This window comes from Scyliorhinus torazame, chromosome 2 (assembly GCF_047496885.1).
Source record: "Scyliorhinus torazame isolate Kashiwa2021f chromosome 2, sScyTor2.1, whole genome shotgun sequence".
Taxonomy (NCBI): domain Eukaryota; kingdom Metazoa; phylum Chordata; class Chondrichthyes; order Carcharhiniformes; family Scyliorhinidae; genus Scyliorhinus; species Scyliorhinus torazame.
Window position 1 is genome coordinate 28,658,579 of NC_092708.1, and position 24,237 is coordinate 28,682,815.

At 45.5% G+C, this 24,237-nt stretch overlaps 1 protein-coding gene across 4 annotated transcripts in view; it reads left to right on the top strand.

Annotated features, from left to right (window-relative positions):
- The window catches only part of hspbap1 (hspb associated protein 1), a 126,072-nt gene extending 103,638 nt beyond the window's left edge, over positions 1–22,434 (top strand). For all 4 annotated transcript variants that reach the window (XM_072469950.1, XM_072469958.1, XM_072469967.1 and 1 more), the window contains 2 exons: positions 19,923–20,033; positions 21,871–22,434. In XM_072469950.1, the coding sequence (XP_072326051.1) occupies positions 19,923–20,033; positions 21,871–22,368 (609 nt within the window). In that variant the 3' untranslated portion in view covers positions 22,369–22,434. The remainder of the gene's footprint in view (positions 1–19,922; positions 20,034–21,870) is intronic.
- The last annotated feature ends 1,803 nt before the right edge of the window (positions 22,435–24,237 follow it).

The window sequence follows — 24,237 nt, forward strand, 5'->3', positions numbered from 1 at the left end:
ATATATGCATCCAATAAAACAAACCCTCCCACGGTGGAAACAAAAAACAAAGGAGAAAAAAAAGGAGTCCAGGACCGCCCATGGTCACTATTAACCTATAGAGTCCACTCCTCCCCCCCCCCCCCCCACTACACTGAACGTCATCCAACCTCTGAAAGAGTACCCTACCTGATTCCCAAGAGTTGTAAACCACCCCCCCCCAACTCCTCTCGTCCACTGCCTCCTGTAAAACTCCTCCCCCCAACCTCGGTTCCTTCCCCCCAACTTTCCACCGCGGCTAGACCACTTAGACCCTGTTCTGCAAGGCTCCGATGACCACAGCCCCTCCCCCACCTCACTCCCGTTCACTGGCCGGCTTAAACCGGCCAGCGTGGAGGCCCCCGCCCGGGTCCCTTCCCCCTTGCCCGGCCCTAGGAAAGCCCAGAAATCCCCTTTTAGCACACACGCCCCGCATATCCACCTACACCCCAAAGAGCCCTCGTTTCGAGTGGAAGTCCCATCCCTTCCCTTGTCCAAATATATACATTGGCTCCTTTAGCCCCTACACCCGCGCGCAGTGAAACAAAAAAGAAGAAAATACAGTCATGAGGTTACATCGGCACATGACCATTTCTCAATTTGTCAGTTCTGCCACAGTCCTTCTGCCTTCGCAAACTCCTCCGCTGCTTCCGCTGTTCCAAAATAAAAGTCCTTGAGCTTGTAAGTCACCCTCAGCTTCGCTGGATATACAATGCTGCACTGCACCTTGCTAATGTACAGTGCCCTCTTCACCCGGTTGAAGGCAGCCCGCCTCCTCGCCAGCTCCACCGTAAAGTCCTGGTATACTCGGATACCAGCTCCAGCCCACTGCACCACCCGCTCCTGCTTGGCCCAGCACAGGACCTTCTCCTTTGCACTGTACCTCCGGAAGCACAGAGTCACTACCCTTGGTGGCTCACTTGACTTTGGTACAGGCCTCCACGACCAGTGTGCCCGATCCAGTTCATATCGGGAGGGATCCTCCCCCTCCCCCAATAGTTGCGCCAGCATCGCAGCAAAATATTCAGTGGACCTCGCTCCTTCAACACCTTCGGGCAGCCCCACAATCCTCAAATTCTGTCACCTGGATCTGTTTTCCAGGTCTTCCATTTTTCCTCGCAGATCCTTGTTAATGTCCATCACCTTCCGCACCTCCTTCCCCATCGAGGTAAGTTGATCACCATGCTGCAATAACATCTCCTCCACTTCCTTCAGCGCCTCCCCTTGCTCTCGCACCTCCGCCACTGCGCTCGCCACCTCCGTCCTCAGCGGGGAAATCGCCTCCTCCACCAACACACTCAAAACCTCCCTCATCTCCTTCCTCATTGTCTCCATGTATTTTGTAAACTGCCTTTCGAATTCTGCAGCCATCACCTTAGTTATTTCTTCAGCCGTAAGCAATGCGGCCTCCGCTGGTGCTCCAGCTTCCACTTTCCTTGATGACCCCGTGGTGACCTTTTAAGGGCAATTTTGTCCCCGACGGACCTTCAGCTGTTTTTTTTAACGGCCATTTTTTTGCTCACCCTCGACATTTTTCTTTACTGTGCCTCCTCTGTGCCTTCTCCCTGCTTTTGCCGCCTCCGTGGACCCTGGGACCGGGCTTAAAGCCCCGGAAATGCCGTTCCTGAACGGGAGCCCTCCATTGAGCGTCTGTCTCCCGCCCGCCGTCACCGGAAGCCAACCCTGAAGGCATTTCTAATGCAGACTTGAGCCGTAAGTGTGGCCATGTAAAGGGTGCATAGTAACATAGAATAAAGTGTCCAATTGAGCATGTGCAAGGTCTGGATATAAGTAAAAGTATTCTACAGACAGAAGTAAAATAAATGTTCAGTATCACACTTTGCAAAGGACAGAGCAGCCGGACACTCGGTGCCGCAAATGGCAGGGGAAAACTGTGGTAGCTAAAACCAATTCTTTTAAGATTCTGCATAGGTCTCACAAAAGACCTGTTACTAGTTAGCTGCTGCAGGGATCTTTGTGACAACTGTTATTCTTCACTATCAATATTGAATTGATCGCCGCGTGGCGCGAGGTGTCAGTCTGTTCTCAGTTGACACAAAGGCTTGTGTTAGTGGCAAAAACCTAAATGAGAAACAAAAGACCACATTCAGGAGGGGAAGTGAACCATCATCTGTCAGATGACAGATGAAGTCAATAAGGGTTGTGTTACGATTGTCGTCAGGGCCAATGCCAGGCATGTATATAGCTGGAATATAAACAGAAAATGCTGGAGAGCTGGCAGCATCTGTGGAGAGAGAAATGGAACATTTGGAATGCGTATGACTCCTTAGTTGCTTTCATTTTATATAGCTATACGCTGTACTAAAGTCTGTTGTCGGAGATTGTGCGCCAGTGCATTATTCTCAAAGTTGTTAGGCTACAGTAAAGAGTACTGAGGTATGTTAGGACATGAAATAGAGAAGTGAACAAGGGCACATGCCCTTGTGCAAGATCTTGCTTGTACCTTGTGTGGCGGCAGGGTGGTTAGCACTGTTGCTTCACAGCTCCAAGGTCCCAGGTTCGATTCCCGGCTTGGGTCACTGTCTGTGCAGAGTCTGCACGTTCGCCTCGTGTCTGAGTGGGTTTCCTGCGGGTGCTCCCGTTTCCTCCCACAGTCCAAAGATGCGCAGGTTAGGTGGATTGGCCATGCTAAATTGCCCTTAGTGTCCAAAATTGCCCTTAAATTGTCCAAAAAGGTTAGGTGGGGTTACAGGGATAGGTTGGAGGTGTGGGCTTAAGTAGGGTGCTCTTTCAAAGGGCCAGTGTAGACTCGATGGGCCGAATAGCCTCCTTCTGCACTGTAAATTCAATGATCTATAAGAGAATCTGGTTCAGTTTTCCCTCCCATCATACAAGATTAGCGTTGCACTTTGCATCCTCCGTAAGCTTGAGTTCATCCAAAGCGCTGCTGCCCGTTTCCTAATCACATTGTGCTCACTGACTTGCATTGGTCCTCACTCTGACAATGCCTCAATTTTAAATTTTCACCCTTGTTTTCAAATCCCTTCACAGCCTCACCCATTCCTATCTCTGTAAATCCCTCCCTCCCAACACGGACTGGGTGGCACGGAAGCACAGTGGTTAGCACTGTTGCTTCACAGTGCCAAGGTCCCGGGTTCCATTCCCCCTTGAGTCACTGCCTGTGCGGAGTCTGCATGTTCTCCCTGTGTCTGGGTTTCGTCCGTGTTATGGCCCAGGGTTTAGAGAACTCCAAAGTGTATCATGGAGTTCGCCTGACCCACAACTTTTACTAGATTGTGGTATGGGGAGCACACGTCCCACTCTACAGGTGTGGTACAGCAGAAATGGAAAAGTATTTTTTAAAGCAAAACAATGTTTATTCTGTGAACTCAAGTTGACCTTTTTAAAACATACAGTGATCATTTTAGCAACCATTAATTCAAATACAACCCCCAAAGAATACAACACTAAATAATCCTTTAAGCTTTCCTTTTAACATCCAGAAGACTTATAAAAAACATAACCTTTGACAGAAGCACATCACGTTAAAATCACTACTGAAAACATTTATAATTCTGAATTCACCAAATGTTCAAGAGATAGTCTTTTCATGGCAGAGAGATCAACAGTACAGCTGCTCTGTCTGGCTTCAGCTCTAACACTGAAAACGAAACTAAAACACACACTGCAGCAAACAGCCTAAAACAAAAGTAAAAAGCTGACAGACAGCCCTGCTCCACCCACTTTCTTTATCACTGCAGTAGTGTAAACCCATTTCTTAAAGGTGCTCTCACTGCAGATATTTATATACACACCCATTCATAAACACCCATTTCTTAAAGGTACTCTCACTGCAGATATTTATATACACCCCCATTTATATACACCCATTTCTTAAAGGTACTCTCACATGACATCCGGGTGTCCGGTTTCCTCCCACAAGTCCTGAAAGACGTGCTTGTTAGGTGAATCGGACATTCTGAATTCTTCCACACTCACTGGGCTATATCCCTGGCTTTTAAAGCAGACCACTGCAGGCCAGCAGCACGGTTCAATTCCCGTGCCAGCCTCCCCGAACAGGCGCCGAATGTGGCGACTAGGAGCTTTTCACAGTAACTTCATTGAAGCCTCCTTGTGACAATAAGCGATTTTCATTTCATTTCATTTCCGAACAGGCGCCGGAGTGTGGCGACCAGGGGCTTTTCACAGTAACTTCATTGCAGTGTTAATGTAAGCCTAATTGTGATACTAATGAAGATTATTAATAAAACTACTCCAGAGGTTCCGATCTGTACAGACTTCAATAAAAGGCTTCAAACGTAGCATTAACCTTTGAAGGGGGTGGAAACCAACCTGCCACCAGAGTCCCTTACCTGCACAATCTCCCAGGAGGCAGCCTGCCACCTAAGCTGGTGTGCTAAAAGACGATTGGCCTTCTCCCTGTGTTCATAGCATGTCCCCCTTGAGCAGCAGACTCGATGGGCTGAATGGCCTCCTTCTGCACTGTAAATTCTATGATTCTATCACAGCTGACTCACTGCCTTACCCGTTAAGCATAGCTCAAATTGCATCTACAACATTTTCCTACTCACCAGTAACTCGGAGCAAGCGTGTACTGGCGGTCCACCTCAAGGATGGAATCCACCAGCCTCTGCCGCTCTACCCTCCAAACCCCGTCCTTGTGTGACTGATAGGAAATTGTCTCCTCCCCCCCCCCCCCCCCCCACACACACACACCCAATCACCACCTCAAGGGATTCCCACAATGTAAAAGGAGAGATCGACTCACTCTTATTCAACGTAATGTACTCCCAAATAGTGGAGGATATGTGCCTGTAAAATCCTTTGTCTGCCAACAACGCCGTCTCCAATCTCCACCTCGGGCATTGAAAGTGGCCCGGCTCTCACGCCAGATCCATAAAATACGGGGCAAGATCTGAGATAACAATCGCCGAATACCCTGCCCTCTTCACCCAGGAAGGAGAGACCTACCCACCCACCACAAAAAAGTCAATCCGAGAATAAACCTGACGGACACAGGAGAAAAAAGAAAAATCATTATCACTCGGATGCAAAAACCGCCACGGAACAGCACGGAAACAGATGTCTTGGCTTTGCTACTCTGTAGGCTACAGTACTGTACATGTTAGAGCCCAGCACCCCCCCCTCCCAATCTGCTCCATAAAAAACAATAATGCTGTTGCCACTCCTGATAGAATCAGCGACTTTAGTCTAGATTGGTCCAACCGGGGATTTTTGATTTGATTTGATTTGATTTATTATTGTCACATGTATTAGAATACAGTGAAAATTATTGTTTCTTGCATGCTGTACAAACAATGCATACCATACATAGGGAAGGAAGGAGAGACTGCAGAATATAATGTTACAGTTATAGCAAGGTGTAGAGAAAAGATCAACTTAATACGAGGTAGGTCCATTCAAAAGTCTGATGGCAGTAGGGAAGAAGCTGTTCTTGAGTGGGTTGGTACGTGACCTCAAACTTTGGTACCTTTTTCCTGACGGAAGAAGGTAAAAGTTTCCTGCGGTCTTGGGCAGAGCAGGCTCCAAACCAAGCTGTGATACAACCAGAAGGAATGCTTTCAATGGTGCATCTGTAGAAGTTGGTGAGAGTCGTAGCTGACATGCCAAATTTCCTTAGTCTTAGATCTAAAACACAATATAAGTGCCCCCCACAAAATTAACTGGTGTGAGTCTAAGTCAGGGATAGAAGCCAGTAGCTTGTTAATAAAAGCTGTATCATCCCAATTTGGAGCATTCACATTAACTTAGGACCACCGAGGTGCCTGCCAAAGACCCACTGATAATCACATGTCGCCCGTTTGGGTCCACCAAGAGCTTAGCAGCCGAAAAAGGAATTATTTTATTAATCAACATTTTATTAATCAACATCAACCTACCATCGAAACCCGCATGGAATACCTGTCCCACCCATCCCTTCCGTAATCTTGTCCGGTCCCTGACCCACAATTGGGTGTCCTTCAGAAACACCACATCAGCATTCAAACTTTTCAGGTGCGCACATGTCTTCGATCTTTTACTGGTTTGTTCAACCCCCTTACATTCCAGTGAGTAGCAAAATTGGGGGCCTACCACCACATCACCGCTCCCCCTCCAAACCGGAGTCCGCCATTTCCACCAAGAGGAGTAATGCAGCAACTACTTTAGAGTACAGGCATTGGGCCCGACCAGGATGGCCGCCACACCCTCCCTCAAGTCAAAACATAAGAACAAGCTGTTGTCATAGTCAGAAACCTATCCCTGCCCCCCACACACCCTCCTCCTATCCCACAGCCTCCCAACAATAACACACCCAAGTAAACAAACAAAAGGCGAATAAAAACCTCTATTCATAACCCTATACAAAACAAAAACCCTAAGCTCATTATCTAAAACTACAATATAATAATGAGCTGCAGTTATCCCCACCACTCCATTCCTGTTGGCCAACTCTTCAGCTAGTAGGTCAGCTCCCGCCTGGAGTAAAGACAAATAAATAGCCATAAGAACCATCCGCCCGCCTACATCCAACTTTGGTAATCACACACCACATGCCGCCAGAAGTCCCCTGGCCTTGTGTATATTTAAGGCTGAGATAGATAGATTCTTGTTCAGAAAGGGAATCGAGGAATACGGGCAAAGGCAGGAAAGTAGGCGTGAGGAGTGTCAGATCAGCCTAAATCCTATTGAATGGTTGAGCAGGCCCGAGGGGCTGAACGGCCTACTCATGTTCCTATTTCCTCTGGTCTTATGGGGTAACTCACTTCCTGACTTCCCAAAGCCTATTCACTATGTGCGAGCATGATGGAATATTCTCTACTTGCCTGGGTGAGGGAAGCTCCAACAATAAATGGGGTTAGCTTAGATGGGCTTTTTGGTTGGCATGGACCAGTTCGGGCCTAAGGGACTGTCTCCGTGCTGTAGATTCTATGATTCTGTGAACACTCAAGAAGCACCAACATCCTTCAAGACAAAGCATCCCACTTGGTTGGCACCCCATCCACCACTTTCAGCATTAACTCCATCAGATAATTGCGCACCGTCTTCCACCATTCTCGTCCCTGACCATATGAAAGGTAGGCGAGCTATTAGGTGAATCATCCTGTGGTCACAGTATTCTACAGTGCTTCCTTTTTATTTACTTTGGAGGGAGTGGTTGGGAAGAAGATTACCCTGGCCTTGTATTTTTTTTAATTAACCGATATTATGATCCTCCAAATGTTGCTAGGATACCGGACCGGAACTCCTATTGTCATGTGAGAGTACCTTTAAGAAATGTGTGTTTAAGAAATATACCTTTAAGAAATGGGTGTTTATCAATAATGTCAGAGTGTGGATGGAGCTGGGCTGTCTGTCAGCTTTTTACTTTTGTTTTAGGCTGTTTGCTGCAGGGTGTGTTTTCGTTTCGTTTTCAGAGCTGGATAGCTGCAGTCACAGCCAGAAGGGGTATTAGTGTCTCTCTCTGTAATCTAAAAACTGTAAATCTTTGGTGATTTAAAACTTATAACTGCTCTCAGTGGTGACTTTAACCTGATGTGCTTCTGTTAAAGGTTATGTTTTTAAGACTTATGGAAGTTAAAAGGAAAGCTTAAAGGATTATTTAGTGTTGTATTCTTTGGGGGCTGTATTGAATTAATGGTTGCTAAGATGTTCACTATATGTTTTAAAAAGGTTAACTTGAGTTCATAGAATAAACATTGTTTTGCTTTAAAAAATACTTTTCCATTTCTGTTGTACCACACCTGTAGAGTGGGCCGTGTGCTCCCCATATCACAATCTATTAAAAGTTGAGTCAGGTGAACTCCATGATACCCTTTGGGGTTCTCTAATCCCTGGCCCATAACACTATATTTTATTTGTAATACTGTGGGGAAAGGATACTTCGCTCCAGCGGTGACTCCATGCACAAATAAGGATATGGTATATTGAACCAAACTTTATTACTCCTCTGTCCCGCCAGCCGGCCAATGGGGTTTCCCACTGTGGCAGCCCCACGCCGCCTGGAAATCCGAAGGTGTGTGTGTACTGCCGGCGAAGTGGAGGATTCAGCCAACAGAGAATCCAGCCCTACGTCTCTAATTATCTATTCCCCAGAGAACCTTCTTTCTATAAAGGGGCAGCACAGTGGTCAGCACAGTTGCTTCACAGCTCCAGGGTCCTAGGTTTGATTCCCGGCTTGGGTCACTGTCTGTGCGGTGTCTGCATGTTCTCCCAGTGTTTGAGTGGGTTTCCTCCGAATGCTCCGGTTTCTTCCCACAGTCCCAAGGTGTGCAGGTTAGGTGGATTGGTCATGCTAAATTTCCTTTAATGACCAAAAAGGTTGTGTGGGGTTACCGGGTTGGAGGTGGGAGCTTAAATGGGGTTCTCTTTCCAAGAGCCGGTGCAGAATCGATGGGCTGAATGGCCTCCTTCTGCACTGCAAATTCTCTGATTATAAACAAAATTCCATCAAGTCCTATTCAGGTAAATAATGTACATGGTTGGAATGAATTATGATACTTTTCCGATGCTTTAATTCTGTAGCCCCAGTGTCTATCTGTCTTTGAAACACTGATTTTTAAGACCCTTACTGCAGTAAACACATGCACACTAAGCCAGGCTTTTAACCATTACTGCACCAGGTACATATAATACAATATATACATATATGAAATTGTTCCAATCATCGCACCCATAACAGGGCTTTACATGGTCACTGGTGGTTGGAGCAACTGCATGGGTGCAGCTCCTGATGCTTAATTAAAACATTACTATATTTGATGTAATAATAATCGCTTATTGTCACAAGTAGGCTTCAATGAAGTTACTGTGAAAAGCCCCTAGTCACCACATTCCGGCGCCTGTTCGGGGAGGCCGGTGCGGGAATTGAACCCACGTTGCTGGCATTGTTCTGCATTACAAGCCAGCTGTTTAGCCCACTGTGCTAAACCAGCACCAAATGTGGTCATTTGGCACAATAGAACTTGAGTATTACAGAAAAAGAGACATATTATCAAAGCTTTTCATCTTACACTCATCAGGACAGTTATGCAAGATGACAGTAAAGGGAGCAACAATTTATACTTCATGAGAAGACAGTGCTGATAGATTGGCAAGTGGACTCTAGTAGAAGCATTGCCATGGAGAATGGAACAGTGAACAGTTAAGTGTTAACTGCTAAGGTTGTGTTTCACATTCAAACCAGGCAGGTTGACTCTTGATTTTCAAGCCATTTTGCCATGGGAAGTAAACCAGGAAATGGCTGACCCCAAGTTTTTGTGTAGTTGGAAAATGATCAATACGTGGATATGCTCTTTCTGTCTGCAAAGCACAAGGGTGTGCCTTCGTCCCATATCAAACATGATGAGGTATTTGCTGAGTTCGAACTCCCCTACTCACAGCTACCCCACCACAAACCAGCGTCCACATAAGATGCTGAAGGTGCATTCCTAGCTGATCTAGCACACACTGAAGATTGTTAATGTTTACACCATCCAGGAAGGCTTATAGGCCTCCCCTTCATCGCCTGCTTTCTGTGAATATAACAGTGATTGCACTTCAAAAGGCACGCCATTGGCTGTAAAGCAGTTTGGGACATGCCTAGGTTGTGATAGGTCCTATAGAAATGCAACTCTTGTGTATTTTTATGGCCTGTATTTTGCTCTGCGCAATACAGCTTCTTCACTTGTCCTTCCTAGAGGGCTTAATTTGCTGCCCTTCACTGCTTTGCAAAAGACAGGAGCAGCACTTAGTCCCTTCATGTGCAATTCAATTAAGTAACTGAGTAGCAGGATGGATGAAGTAGAGGCACAAAGGGGGCCAATCGTTTACTTATTTACAAATTGGATTTGCAAGTAAACAACTTAATCATAAAGAAACTAAGTGGCATTGCAGATGGTGTGGTTTGAGAACTTGCAGCTTAAGCATTCGGGATACGTATACAAATGCATTGCATTGTGCGCACATCTATTTATATATAGGCAAACACGTATTATAAATAACTGAATATTCATGCACACACTCGGATTACTCATTTTGCAGCATCGCCTCCTGCAGTGCTGTACGTTTAAAGGTCTTGACTTTCATGAGGGCTATAAGCCCCTGGATGGTGTAAACATTAACGTTCATTGTGTAGAGTAATGCAATTTTACGAATGTGACCTACTGAATGAGACTGATTCAGCATATGTTTAGTTTATTCATATCACATTCTAAAGTCAAGCATCATGACACGCTCGCTGTGCTTAAAATGATGTTCTTACCAATTGTAAATTAAGGGCACTACAATATTTTCAACACAGAGCTTAAGCAGGCAGGTGGGAATCAGAACTTAAGGGATCAGCACATAGAAATAAATACGTCACTCTTGTATAATAATTAGCACAACATGTATGCAAAGGCAAGTTTTTTGTGAATACAACAGATGCTGGAGATGCAAAATGAAGACATGCTGAAAATACTTTGCAGGTCATGCAGCATCTGTGGAGAGAGAAATGGAGAGTTAACGTTTCAGGTTGATGACTGGAGTGATGGAAGGTCATCTTTGGCTTCCAGCTAGAGAAGAAGTAGAATGTCCAAATGGGGTTGTAATATTTTTAGACAGGACAGAACAGCGATAAAAGGTTAGTGGAATTGCTGTGCAGACTGTTATTGTGAGAGGGAACGGGAAAAGAAAACCTGTAGACAGATAGTGATCTGAGTAAGAATAACAAAATGATTTTATCAAGGAGGTTTCAATGACCCACTCGTTGACTGGAATGAGGAGAGACAGAAAGGGGAGAAGGGAATAGAATACAATGTGTACTGTTTCCTCAAGCAATAGGTTTGTATGCCTGCCAGTGGGAGATGCTTTGTGAGATCCAGTCATGAGTAATAAAATAGATCAGGAATGGAATCATAGATCGGGTGGTGAGTTAAACATGACAAAGTATTTGAAAAATTGAGGGGTTTTCCCCTTAGAGTAGAGCAAGAAACAATATGATTTAATTGTAGTGATCTGTATATCTACAAGGGGTCAATGTAAATGCACGACAACTAAGCAATCACTAGAGGGAGCACGGGAGATGTATAAATATGGACAGACAGGAAGTCAGGGGGAGTCTTCACAGGAACGGCAGCTGGTGAGCAGGACACAGACAGACAGCTCAGATGTAACATATTGTGTAAGCGCTGGGGAGAGAACAAACTCGCACAATAAAGCATCTACTTCAACTGTAAGACTATGAGCTTTATTCAGACACAAGGATTAATACAGTGATAGTTGTTCAAAATTATGAAGGGCTATGGTAAGAGAGAAAAATAATATTTCCAACTGTTGATAGGACACAGATGTTACTGAAAGAGATTTAGAACACCGAGCAAGAGATATGCAGAGAGCTGTAAGGCTGTGCAATGGACTAGCTGTGTTAGTGATTGAGGCAGAAACCATGTCAACATTAAAAACAGGTTTAAAAAAAGGTTTTCATATCTTACATCTTTCACGATGTCAGGACACTGAAACAGTTTCATAGCCAATGAAGTACCTTTTGAAGCGTAGTCACTGTGATGTAGGAAACAGGGTTAGGGTAAGCACGCAACAGGGTTGCACACAGCAGGGTTACACGAACAGCAATGTGATGAGTGACAAACTAATCTGTGTTAATGATGTTGGTTAAATTATAACAAGTGGCCCTGCAGGGCATCGGGGAGATCTTCCCCGCTGTTCTATGAAACAATTCCATGGGCACTCTTTTGAGAGGGCACTCAAGTCCTCAGTTTAATGTTGTGTGACAGTGTAGCAATGTGCTAGATGGCCAGCTTAGATTTCTTGTTCAAGTCTCTGGACTAGGACACAAACCCACAGTGAGAATGCTACCCACTGAACCATGTCTGGCACTGAATAGCTGAAACTTAGAGACCAACGAGCTTCCACGGTATACCTCCTGGTCTGCTTTGAGGTAGCTGGTATTCATTCGGCAGCAGTAGGAATATTACATCTCCTGAGCCCCTTGCTAATGGAAGGGAATATCAGACTGACCTTCTATGCTTGATGGCTTCCAGTGGTTTGTTTGCTTTGCTTCATTGTGATGACATTTGCAGTCCAGGCTCTCTCATAAAGAATGAACACTTGGGCAGCTGCTGGGAGGGCAGTAGAACTGCGCCTCAGCACAGGTCATAGAAATACAGAAAACACCAGCAGGAGGAGGCCATTCAGCCCTTTGAGCCTGCTCCCCCATTAATTATAATCATTGCTGATTATCCAACTCCGTAACCTGTTTCCGCTTTCCCCCACACCCCCCCAATATCTTTGATCCTTTTAGCCCCAAGAGCGATATCTAACTTCTTGCAAACAAAGAGAAAAAAGAACAATACAGCACCGAAACAGGCCCTTCGGCCCTCCAAGCCTGTACCGGTCATGATACCACCCTTGGCCAAAACCCTCAGCACTTTCCAGTGCTGTATCCCTCTATACCCATCCTATCCATGTGTTTGTCAAGATGCCTTTTGAACGCCGTTAATGTATCTGCTTCCACAACCTCCCTTGGCAACGCATTCCAGTCACTCACCACCCTCTGTGTAAAAAACCTGCCTCGCACATCTCCTCTAAACTTTGCCCATGCACCTTAAACCTATGCCCCCTGGTGACTGACTCCTCCACTCTGGGAAAGAGTGCCGGCCCATCCATTCTATCCATGTCCCTCATAATCTTGTAGACCTCTATCAGGTGACCCCTCAACCTCCGTTGTTCTAATGAAAACAGTCTGAGTCTAGTCAGCCTCTCCGCATAGCTAACACCCTCCAGACCAGACAACAGATAAACCCTGCAGGTAAATCTCCTCTGCACCTTCTCCAAAGCCTCCACATCCTTTTGGTAATGTGGCGACCAGAATTGTGCGCAATATTCCAAATGAGGTCTTACGAAGATTCTATACAACTGTAGCATGACTTGCCAGTTTTTATACTCGATGCCCCGTCCAATAAAGGCAAGCATTCCGTATGCTTTCTTGACTACCTTTCCCACTTGGGTGGACCTGCACGCCCAGATCTCTCTGACTTTCTATGTTCCTAAGAGTTTTGCCATTTTTGCCATGCTTCCCCTCTCTGTTAAACCTACCAAAATGCATGACCTCACGTTTGTCTGGATTAAACTCCATTTGCCAATTCTCTGTCCAAGTCTCCAACCTTACTGCAAACCAATCCGCAAACTTACTAATCAATCCAGCTATATTTTCCTCCAAATCATTTCTGTACACTACAAACAACTGAGGCCCCAGCACAGATCCCTGTGGAACACCACGAGTCTCAACCTTCCATTCAGAAAAACACCCTTTCTACTGCAACCCTTTGCCTTCTGTGACCGAGCCAGTTCTGTATCCATCTTGCCACCTCACCTCTGATCCCATGTAACTTCACCTTCTATATCAGTCTGCCATGAGGCACCTTGTCAAAGGCTTTACTGAAGCCCATGTAAACAACATCCACTGCCCTCCCCTCATCAAACATCTTTGTCACCTTCTCAAAAAACTCAATCAAGTTAGTGAGGCACAACCTCCCCTGCACAAAACCATGCTGTCTATCGCTAATGAGCCCATTTGTTTCCAAATGGGTATAAATCCTGTCCCTGAGAATTCTCTCCAATAATTTACCTACTACCAACTTGAGGCTCACCAGCTTATAGTTTCCTGGATTATCCCTGCTACCTTTCTTAAACAACGGTACCACATTAGCTATTCTCCAGTCCTCTGGGATCTCACCTGTAGCCAATGAGGATACAAAGATGTCAGTCAAGGTCCCAGCAATTTCCTCCCTTGCTTCCCTCAGTATTCTGGAGTAAATCCCATCCAGCACAGGAGACTTATCTACCTTAATATCTTTTAAAACACCCAATACCTCCTTTTTGATGTCAACATGACCCAGACTGTCCACACACCCTACCCAAGAATCATCTTCCACTGAACATACGATGTTTTGGCCTCAACCTCTTTCTGCAGTAGAAAATTCCACAGGGTCACCAATCTCCAGGTGAAGAAGCTTCTCCACATCTCAGTCTGAAACGGTGTACCCTGTATCATCGGACTGCGACCGCTGGTTCTGGACTAACCCGCCATCGGGAGCATCCTTCCTGCATTTACCCTGCCTGGTCCTGTTGAATTGTATAAGTTTTTATGAGATCCCCCACGTTCTTCTAAACTCCAGCGAATATAATCATCACAAACTCGATCAACATCAGTTCTGCTGCCCCAGGAATCAGTCTGGTAAAACTTTGCTGCACTCCCTCCATAGCAAAAATATCCTTCCTCAGATAACAGTCCCTCCCGGGGCTGTTTAGCACAGGGATAAATCGCTGGCTTTGAAGGCAGACCAAGGCAGGCCAGCAGCACAGTTCAATTCCCGTAACAGCCTCCCCGAACAGGCGCCGGAATGTGGCGACTAGGGGCTTTTCACAGTAACTTCATTGAAGCCTACTTGTGACAAGCGATTTTCATTTCGTTCATTTCATTTCATAAGGAGAGCAAACCAGCACATAATATTCCTGGTGTGGTCTCACCAAGGCCCTGTATAGCTGCAGCGTGCCATCTCTGCTCTTTTACTCAAATCTTCTCACTATGAAGGGATGATTCTATAATGAAGGCCAATTTACCATTTGCCTTCACCATTAGCTACACCTGCATGCTTACTTTCAGCGACTGGTGTGCAAAGACACCCGGTTCTTGTTGCACATTCCTCTCTCTCAATCTATAGCCATTTATATAATGATCTTCGTTCCTGTTTTTGCTACCAAAGTGGATAACCTCAAATTTATCCACATTATTCTGCAACTGCCATGCATTTGTCCACTCACTCAACTTGTCCAAATCACACTGAAGCATCTCTGCATCCTCCTCACAGCTCACCCTCCCATCCAACCTTGTGTCATCTTCCGATTTAGAGATATTACATTTAGTTCCCTCATCTAAATCATGAATATACATTGTGAATAGCACTGATCTCTGCGCTAACCCACTGGTCATTTCAGTCAGTTTTTATGTTCCCTGCTGCAATCTTACTCTCATACTCTATTTTCCCCTTCTTAATCTTTGCCTTTGTCCTACTTTTCTGAATTCTAAACTGCTTCCAATTCTCAGGTCTGATGTTTTTTCTGGCCAATTTGTATGCCTCTTCCTTGGATCTAATACTATCTCAATTTCCCTTGTAAGCAATGGTTTGGTCACCTTTCCCGTTTTATTTTTGTGCCATACAGGAATGAACAATTGTTGCAGTTCACCCATGCGTTCTTTGAATGTTTGCCATTATGTATCCACCATAACCGCTTTTAAGTAATGTTCCCCAATCAACCCACGTCCCATACCACAGTAGTTTGTTTTATTTAGATTTTCCACTCTCCACCTTGATGAAGAATTCTATCATGGTGAAGAATTCTATCATGATAAAGAATTCTATCATATGGACGCTCGTCCCCAAGGAGCCTCGCACAACTAATATGCAAATTGTCCCTTCCTCAGTGCATAATGCCTAGTTCTCTAGATGGTTCCTCAACTTAGTGGTCCAGAAAACCATCCCGTGCACACTCGAGGAATTCCTCCTCTATGGTATTGTTACTAATTTGGTAATCTATATGCAGATTACAGTCACCCATAATTATAGATGTTCCTTTATCGTATGTGTCTTTAATTTTCTGTTTAATGCCATCCCTAACATCACCACTACAGTTTAGGGATCTTTATACAACCCCCACTCACGTTTTTTGCCCCTTGGTGTTTCTCAGCTCAACCCATACAGATGTCATAGACATCAATGCATCAAAAACTGGAGAAACAATCAAACATCCAAACTTTGGGTAACCTTTTCATGGAATGCTATCAGCACTACCTCCAGCAGAAAACTTCCTCAACAGAACAAATTGACTCCCAGGAGATAAGTTACAAAGGAGAATGGAAATGTAATCTCGCTATCTTCCTGTCCAACTTTTGAATTGTGCTTTTGCTTCATCCTATCGTTGATGCTGTGTGGAAATGAAGATAAAAGTGAAAATACACCGAAACATGTCAAGTGTAACCCTCCGTGCCAAGTTGTGTTTTCTATACAAAAAAATAGAGGCCGAGATCTTCCTTCCCCTCTGCGCCATTTTCCGCTGCGGCAGACGGCAGCTCACCATAAGACCATAAGACATCGGAGCAGAATTAGGCAACTCGGCACATCGAGTCTGCTCCGCCATTCAATTATGACTGATATTTTTCTCATCCCCATTCTCCTGCCTTCTTCTCATAACCCCTGATCCCCTTATTGATCAAAAATCTATCTATCTCTGTTTTAAAGACACTCAGTGATTTGACCTCCACAGCTTTCCGCGGCAAAGAGTTCCACAGATTTGCCACCCTCTGGCTGAAAACATTCCTCCTCATCTCTGTTTTAAAGGATCGCCCCTTTAATCTGAGATGGTGTCCTCTGCTTCTAGTTTTTCCTACAAGTGGAAACATTCTCTACACGTCCACTCTATCCAGGCCACGCAGTATCCTGTAAGTTTCAATAAGATCCCCCCTCATCCTTCTAAACTCCAATGAGTACAGACCCAGAGTCCTCAACCGTTCCTAATACAACAAGCTCTTCATTCCAGGGATCATTCTTGTGAAGCTCCTCTGGACCCTTTCCAAGGCCAGCACATCCTTCCTTAGATACGGGGCCCAAAACTTCTCACAATACTCCAAATGGGGTCTGACCAAAGCCTTATATAGCCTCAGAAGTACATCCATGGTCTTGCATTCTAGCCCTCTCTACATGAATGCTAGCATTGCATTTGCCTTTCTAACTGCCGACTCAACCTGCACGTTAAACGTAAGCGAATCCTGAACAAGGACTCCCAAGTCCCTTTGTGCTTCCGATTTCCTAAGCATTGCCCCATTTAGAAAATAGTCTATGCCTCCATTTCTCCTTCCAAAGTGCATAACCATCTGCCACTTCTTTGCCCACTCTCCGAGCCTGTCCAAGTCCTTCTGCAGCCCCCTTGCTTCCTCAGTACTACCTGCCCTCTACAGATCTTTGTATCATCTGCAAACTTAGCAACCGTGCCTTCAGCTCCTTCCTCCAGATCATTAATGTATATTGTGAAAAGTTGTGGTCCCAATACCCGACCACTGAGGTATACACTAGCTATCGGCTGCCATCCTGAAAAAGACCCCTTTATCCCCACTCTCTGCCAGTCAGCCAATCCTCTATCCATGCCAGTATCTTACCCTGAACACGATGAGCACTTAACTTATTTAACAGTCTCCTATGCTGCACCTTGTCAAAGGCCTTCTGGAAATCTAAATAAATCACGTCCACTGGTTCTCTTTTGTCTAAATTCCTTGTTACTTCATCAAAGAACTCTTAACAGATTTGTCAGACAAGACCTCCCCTTGACAAAGCCATGCTGACTCAGTCCTATTTTATCATGCACTTCTAAGTACTCCGCGATCTCATCTTTAATAATGGACTCTAAAATCAACTACTGAAGTCAGGCTAACCTGTTTATAATTTGTTGTCTTCTGCCTCCCTCCCTTCTTAAACAGTGGTGTTACATTAACCACTTTCCAGTCCTCTGGGACCCTTCCTGCCTCCAGTGATTCCTGAAAAATCATCACCAATGCCTCCACAATCTCCTCAGCTATCTCTTTTAGAACCCTGGGGTGTAGTCCATCCGGTCCAGGTGATTTATCCACCTTCAGACCTTTCAGTTTCCCCAGAACCTTCTCCTTAGTGATGGCCACTGCATTCACCTCTGCCCCCTGGTTCTCCTGGAGCTCTGGCATCCCACTGGTGTCCTCGACCGTGAAGACTGATGCAAAGTAACTATGATTGGTTGTCAATGGGGTTTCCCATTGAATGCACCCTTCACAACCACAAAACCTATATAGCGGTGGGTGGGGGGGGGGGCGCAGTCAGAGGGACCGTAAGATCCCATCAGCGTGAATGTTCAGAAAATCCCACCCTGAGTGTGCAACTAAAGGAAGAGAGGATGATACAACTGAGGAATTTTGAAAGCAACCGTGGCAAGCTATAAAGCGACCGAAGGAGAGTGTCATGTTGTTATAATTTAAAATGTCACATATGGTATATCGTTGACCGCATTAGTGCACTTTGTGTTTTTGTTGCTGTACCACTAATTACTTTAGGGTAATTTCTTCAACGACTCAAGAAATAAAGATACCTCATATGGTATTATAGTTTTTATGACTGCTGTAATCTGGTAATAAAACAGGAGGAATCTTTATGGGTCTTTACTTATCATGATGTGATGGGCCAGGGAATTTAAGATCCAAGTATTATTATACATTGCGCATTATTCATGCTCAAGGATAGTTCCTTATTGCTGCTTCATGTTGAGTGTAAAATATTTTCTGTATTCTTTCCCTCCCCTCCTTGCTTCAAGTTGAGGACTGTACATTTTGATAATGCTCTCCGTGTATTGGTTTTGCCTTGAGCAAAAGGATTTGGGTGTTCATAAACAAATAAGTAAAAAAGAAACTAGCGGACAGGCACAAAAAAGCAATTTAAAAATCTAATGGAACATTGGCTTTTATCTCTCGTGCCTGCTATACTAAGGGGGAGGAAACTATCCTTCAGTTTGTGCAGATCCTTGTTCAGACCGTCGCTGGAGTGCTGCATATTGTTCCGGGCAGCGTTTGTCAGGAATGATATCTTGGCCTTAAGAGGGCTTGCAGTGTAGATTCCCTGGCATGATACCAATGCTGAAGGAGTGAAATTCTGTGGACAGGTTGCATAAAGCTGGCATTTATTCACTTGAGCCTGGTTTGGTGATCTAATGAGGGATTTAGGAGGATGAAATGATTCAATGGCGTCGATACATTATTTCCCCTGGTGAGCGAATCCAGGACAGAGGGGCAGACTATTTAGGAATGAAATGAGGAAGCATTATTTCGTGCAAATGGGAGTGGAATTCTGGAACTCTCCCACAATGTTCCAAAACAGTGATTGATGTTTTTTTCTGAAAGGGGTACCAAGGGATATGGAGGAAGAGTAAGAAAAGGGGGTTGAGCTGCTATGATCTAATGGCGTGATGACATAAGCTTGAGGGGCTAATTAACCAATTTCTCATAGGTCATAGAACATACAGTGCAGAAGGAGGTCATTCGGCCCATCGAGTCTGCACCGACCCGCTTAAGCCCTCACCCTATCCCCGTAACCCAATAACCCCTCCTAACCTTTTTGGGCACTAAAGGCAATTTATCATGGCCAATCGACCTAACCTGCACGTCTTTGGACTGTAGGAGGAAACCGGAGCCCCCGGAGTAAACCCACAGAGACACGGGGAGGAAATGCAGTCTCCGCACAGACTCGAATCGAACCTGGGAACCTGGCACTGTGAAGCCACAGTGCTAACCACTATGCTACCGTGCTGCTCTGCATTCTGTTCCTATCTTCCTGAAAACAATATGTTGTAGATTTCCAAGTCCAAATTCACATTTATAACTGAAAATGTAAGCCAGAATTGTGACATTGTTCCATACCTGATGCTTTAAAGAGAAGCCTGACTCTGGGAGTTCTTTTGAAAGGGGGCATCTCTATTACTTGACAGGATCCGTGGTGGACAATTTGTGCTTTGTTGCGATAGAAATTCGCGAGTGAAATACATGCTTCGATGTGCCAGTCATTTTGAAAGCAAAATGATGAAAATTCACCTTTCCACATCCAGCTTTGAAAGCAGAGAGTGGCAGCGGGGCCAGTAGGTCAGGGGCCCTGGTTTAATTTTAGAAATAAAGTACAGCAATGGTGACCTTGAATCCCGGCCAGGAGACTTGGGTCACTCTCAGAAACTTGAACCAGAGAGACTGTAATGAACACTGCGATCTGGTTGAGCATATCAGAATGATTTGTGCTGTCGTACATAGATTGGGAGTGCAGCACAGCGCACACTTTTAACCTAGTGATAGCAGTGTTTCTTATTCTGTTGCATTCTCTTTCCAGGATGATGATGATGAAGCCAGAGTTGGGGAGGCATTGACTCGTACTGTCATTTGTGCTCTGAAGTCTGCGGATCCTGATGCTGACATTGCCAGCTGGCTGAATGCCACAGAGGTGTGTTTAGTCTGTTGGACGTTTGGTGCAACAGCTCCAGTTACAACATTTAAACACCCAGAATACAAGCGTTTGAATTGAACAGTTGTGGGCATTTTATGAAGGAACCGTTGATTACGGGCCCGACATGGTGGCATGGTTGAATCTCGTGAGAGGCAAGACATCTCGGGAGATTCATCTGGCTCTCCCGAGACGTCGCGATCTGGATCTCGCCCTCGCTGGGCGTATCCAGATATACATATTTAAATAAGCGAGGCCTGGACCTGGTGTTGTTTAGTACTGGTCCACGTTTGTGGCGTAACAGCACCTGGGGGGGGGGGGGGGGGTCCCATGCCACTGGAGACCCCTGGGTGGTTGGGGACAGGGCAGGGTGGCCCACTGGCTCTCCCTCTGGCACCCGTACCGTGGCATTGCCAAGTTGACAGGGGTACTGCCAGAGTGGGGCCATGCCCATGAAAGGGAAATGAGGGGAGTATGAAGGGTAGTGGGGAGGGGTGTGAAGGGCTAGTATGAAGGGACCTCATGAAGGTTGGGGGGACATTCAGGATGGGGGTCTAAAAGTGGGGTGGGGAGGCCTGAAAAGGGGGTACCCCAGCGACCCTAAAGTGGGTGGGGTAATGCCCATGTGTGCGGGGGGGGGTGACGTCACCCGGGGGGGGTGGGGGGGGACTCTCAAGGTACCCTTTCAAAATGGCGACCCGGTGCCTGAGGAGCTGAACTGGCCGGCAAGTTCAGTTCCCCGGTGTTGAAAAAAATTCCAAGTGTGGGTTTGACCGGGGATAAACTCCCCCAGGTCTCCTAAAATGAGTAAGTGTGGTTGAATAGCGGTCTGGATCTCACCCAAAAAGCCAACGGGAAACACCCCGCCAATCTCGCCCAATGAAAAAATGAAATGAAAATCGCTTATTGTCACAAGTAGGCTTCAAATGAAGTTACTGTGAAAAGCCCCTAGTCGCCACATTCCGGCGCCTGTTCAGGGAGGCTGGTACGGGAATTGAACCCGCGCTGCTGGCCTGCCTTGGTCTGCTTTAAAAGCCAGCTATTTAGCCCACTGTGCTAAACCAGCCCATTAGACACTTAGAAATTTTTGGGTTGAATCGTGCCCTTCGCTGGTGATTATGTATGCAGACACAGAAAATGCTACAAGTGCACAGCAAGTCAGGCAACACACTGTTTCTGCTGAAGGACTGTACCACACAGGTTCACTGATCTTTCTGACTGATTGCACATTTCCCGCTTGGATAACTAAGCATTTACCATCTCTTGTGGTTTTGCTCATGGCATCGGAGAGATTTTTAAGAGACGTGGCAAATGCAGTGAAACAGGTGGTTGATGTTAAAGTATTCTTTCATTGCAGCAAACACACCCATGATCTAATTGGGACTAAATATGTTGGAATGTTTATTGATTGTTTCCAAATTTACTCTGATTAGGTCATGTAAACAATAGCAAAGCCTCCCAGCAGCCAATCAAAAGAAGTAAGACTTCTGCATGATGGACACATTTGAAGTAGGATTGTGTAATAATATGATTTTTTTTCTTTATTCTTTCATGGGATGTGGGTGCCACTGGCAATGTTGCCCGTCCCTAATTGCCCTTCAGCTAAGTGGCTTGCTGGCATTTCCTAGAGCAGTTAAGAGTCAACTACACTGCTGTGGGTCTGGAGTCACACGTAGGCCAGACCGGGAAAGGATGGCAGATTTCCTTCCCTAAAGGACATTAGTGAACCAGATAGGTTTTTACGATAATCGATGATAGTTTCTTGGTCACCATTACTGAGACTAGATATGTTTATGAATCAAAACATTTGAATAGATATTTCTCTCTGTTGGTTTAGGCTGGAATCACTTCGCACAAAACAAACCTGCACTACGTCAACCTTGCAGTTCAGGCCTGTTTGGAGAAGCCAAAGAGCTGCTCCGCAAAGGGCAGAAACCCGTCAGCACAGGGCTCATCAGCCTTTTCGAAGAAAAGGAAATGTGGTTCAGGCGAAGGAGCGGAGCACTCTGCAGCTACGGATACTCTGAGGAACCTTGCAGAACCTAAACCCGCCCTTACCACCAGCATCCCTTTTGGGCCGAACTTAGTTCCTGCTGTCCAAGAGGCAGCTGCTGCCGCTCAACACAGAGTATCCTGCGCCCCCGGATGTGGCGACGTCTCTCTGACCAATAACCTGGAAGCTAACCAAAGCAGTGGAAGAATGGGCTGTGATTGCGAGCCTACTGGAGGTCGCAGGACTGTGATATCCACTGACGAGTTGCTAAACTGTTTGGTCCATCCTGATGTGATAAGCCTAATGACTGAGATTCTGCTGGACAGGCACTGCTCTCATTAGTCAGATGAGCCCTTCAGTGTCCATTGATTTTATTTTTTTAAGTGTGGAAATAAATCATTCCTTAAAGGAAGTGTCTAACTCGATTTATTTATCAATATTATTAAAGATGTTATGCAGTCAGAAGAAATAGAAGCTGGAGTAAGCCAAAAGGCCCCTGGAACTCTTAGAACATAGAACATTACAGCGCAGTACAGGCCCTTCGGCCCTCGATGTTGCACCGACCTGTAAAACCACTCTAAAGCCCATCTACACTATTCCCTTATTGTCCATATGTCTATCCAATGACCATTTGAATGTCCTTAGTGTTGGCGAGTCCACTACTGTTGCAGGCAGGGCATTCCACGCCCTTACTACTCTCTGAGTAAAGAACCTACCTTTGACATATGTCCTATATCTATCTCCCCTCAATTTAAAGCTATGTCCCCTCGTGCTAGACATCACCATCCGAGGAAAAAGGCTCTCTCTGTCCACCCTATCCAATCCTCTGATCATCTTGTATGCCTCAATTAAGTCACCTCTTAACCTTCTTCTCTCTAACGAAAACAGTCTCAAGTCCCTCACCCTTTCCTCATAAGATCTTCCCTTCATACCAGGCAACATTCTGGTAAATCTCCTCTGCACCGTTTCCAATGCTTCCACATCCTTCCTATAATGCGGCGACCAGAATTGCACGCAATACTCCAAATGCGGCCGCACCAGAGTGTTGTATAGCTGCAACATGACCTCATGGCTCCTAAATTCAATCCCTCTACCAATAAAAGCTAACACACCGTACGCCTTCTTAACAACCCTCTCAACCTGGGTGGCAACTTTCAGGGATCTATGTACATGGACACCGAGATCTCTCTGCTCATCCACACTGCCAAGAATCTTACCATTAGCCCAGTACTCAGTCTTCCTGTTATTCCTTCCAAAATGAATCACCTCACACTTTTCTGCATTGAACTCCATTTGCCACCTCTCAGCCCAGCGCTGCAGCTTATCTATGTCCCTCTGTAACTTGTAACATCCTTCCGCACTGTCCACAACTCCACCGACTTTAGTGTCATCTGCAAATTTACTCACCCATCCTTCTACGCCCTCCTCCAGGTCATTTATAAAAATGACAAACAGCAGTGGCCCCAAAACAGATCCTTGTGGTACACCACTAGTAACTGGACTCCAGTCTGAACATTTCCCACCAACCACCACCCTTTGTCTTCTTCCAGCTAGCCAATTTCTGATCCAAACTGCTAAATCACCCTGAATCCCATGCCTCCGTATTTTCTGCAGTAGCCTACCATGGGGAACCTTATCAAACGCTTTACTGAAATCCATATACACCACATCAATTGCTTTACCCTCATCCACCTGTTTGGTCACCTTCTCAAAGAACTCAATAAGGTTTGTGAGGCACGACCTACCCTTCACAAAACCATGTTGACTATCTCTAATCAAATTATTCCTTTCCAGATGATTATACATCCTATCTCTTATAAACCTTTCCAAGATTTTTCCCACAACAGAAGTAAGGCTCACTGGTCTATAGTTACCGGGGTTATCTCTACGCCCCTTCTTGAACAAGGGGACAACATTTGCTATCCTCCAGTCTTCTGGCACTATTCCTGTAGACAAAGATGACTTAAAGATCAAGGCCAAAGGCTCAGCAATCTCCTCCCTGGCTTCCAAGAGAATCCTAGGATAAATCCCATCCAGCCCAGGTGACTTATCTATTTTCACACTTTCCAGAATTGCTGACACCTCCTCCTTATGAACCTCAAGCCCTTCTAGTCTAGTAGCCTGAATCTCAGTATTCTCGACAACATTGTTTTTTTCCTGTGTGAATACTGACGAAAAATATTCATTTAGCACCTCTCCTATCTCCTCGGA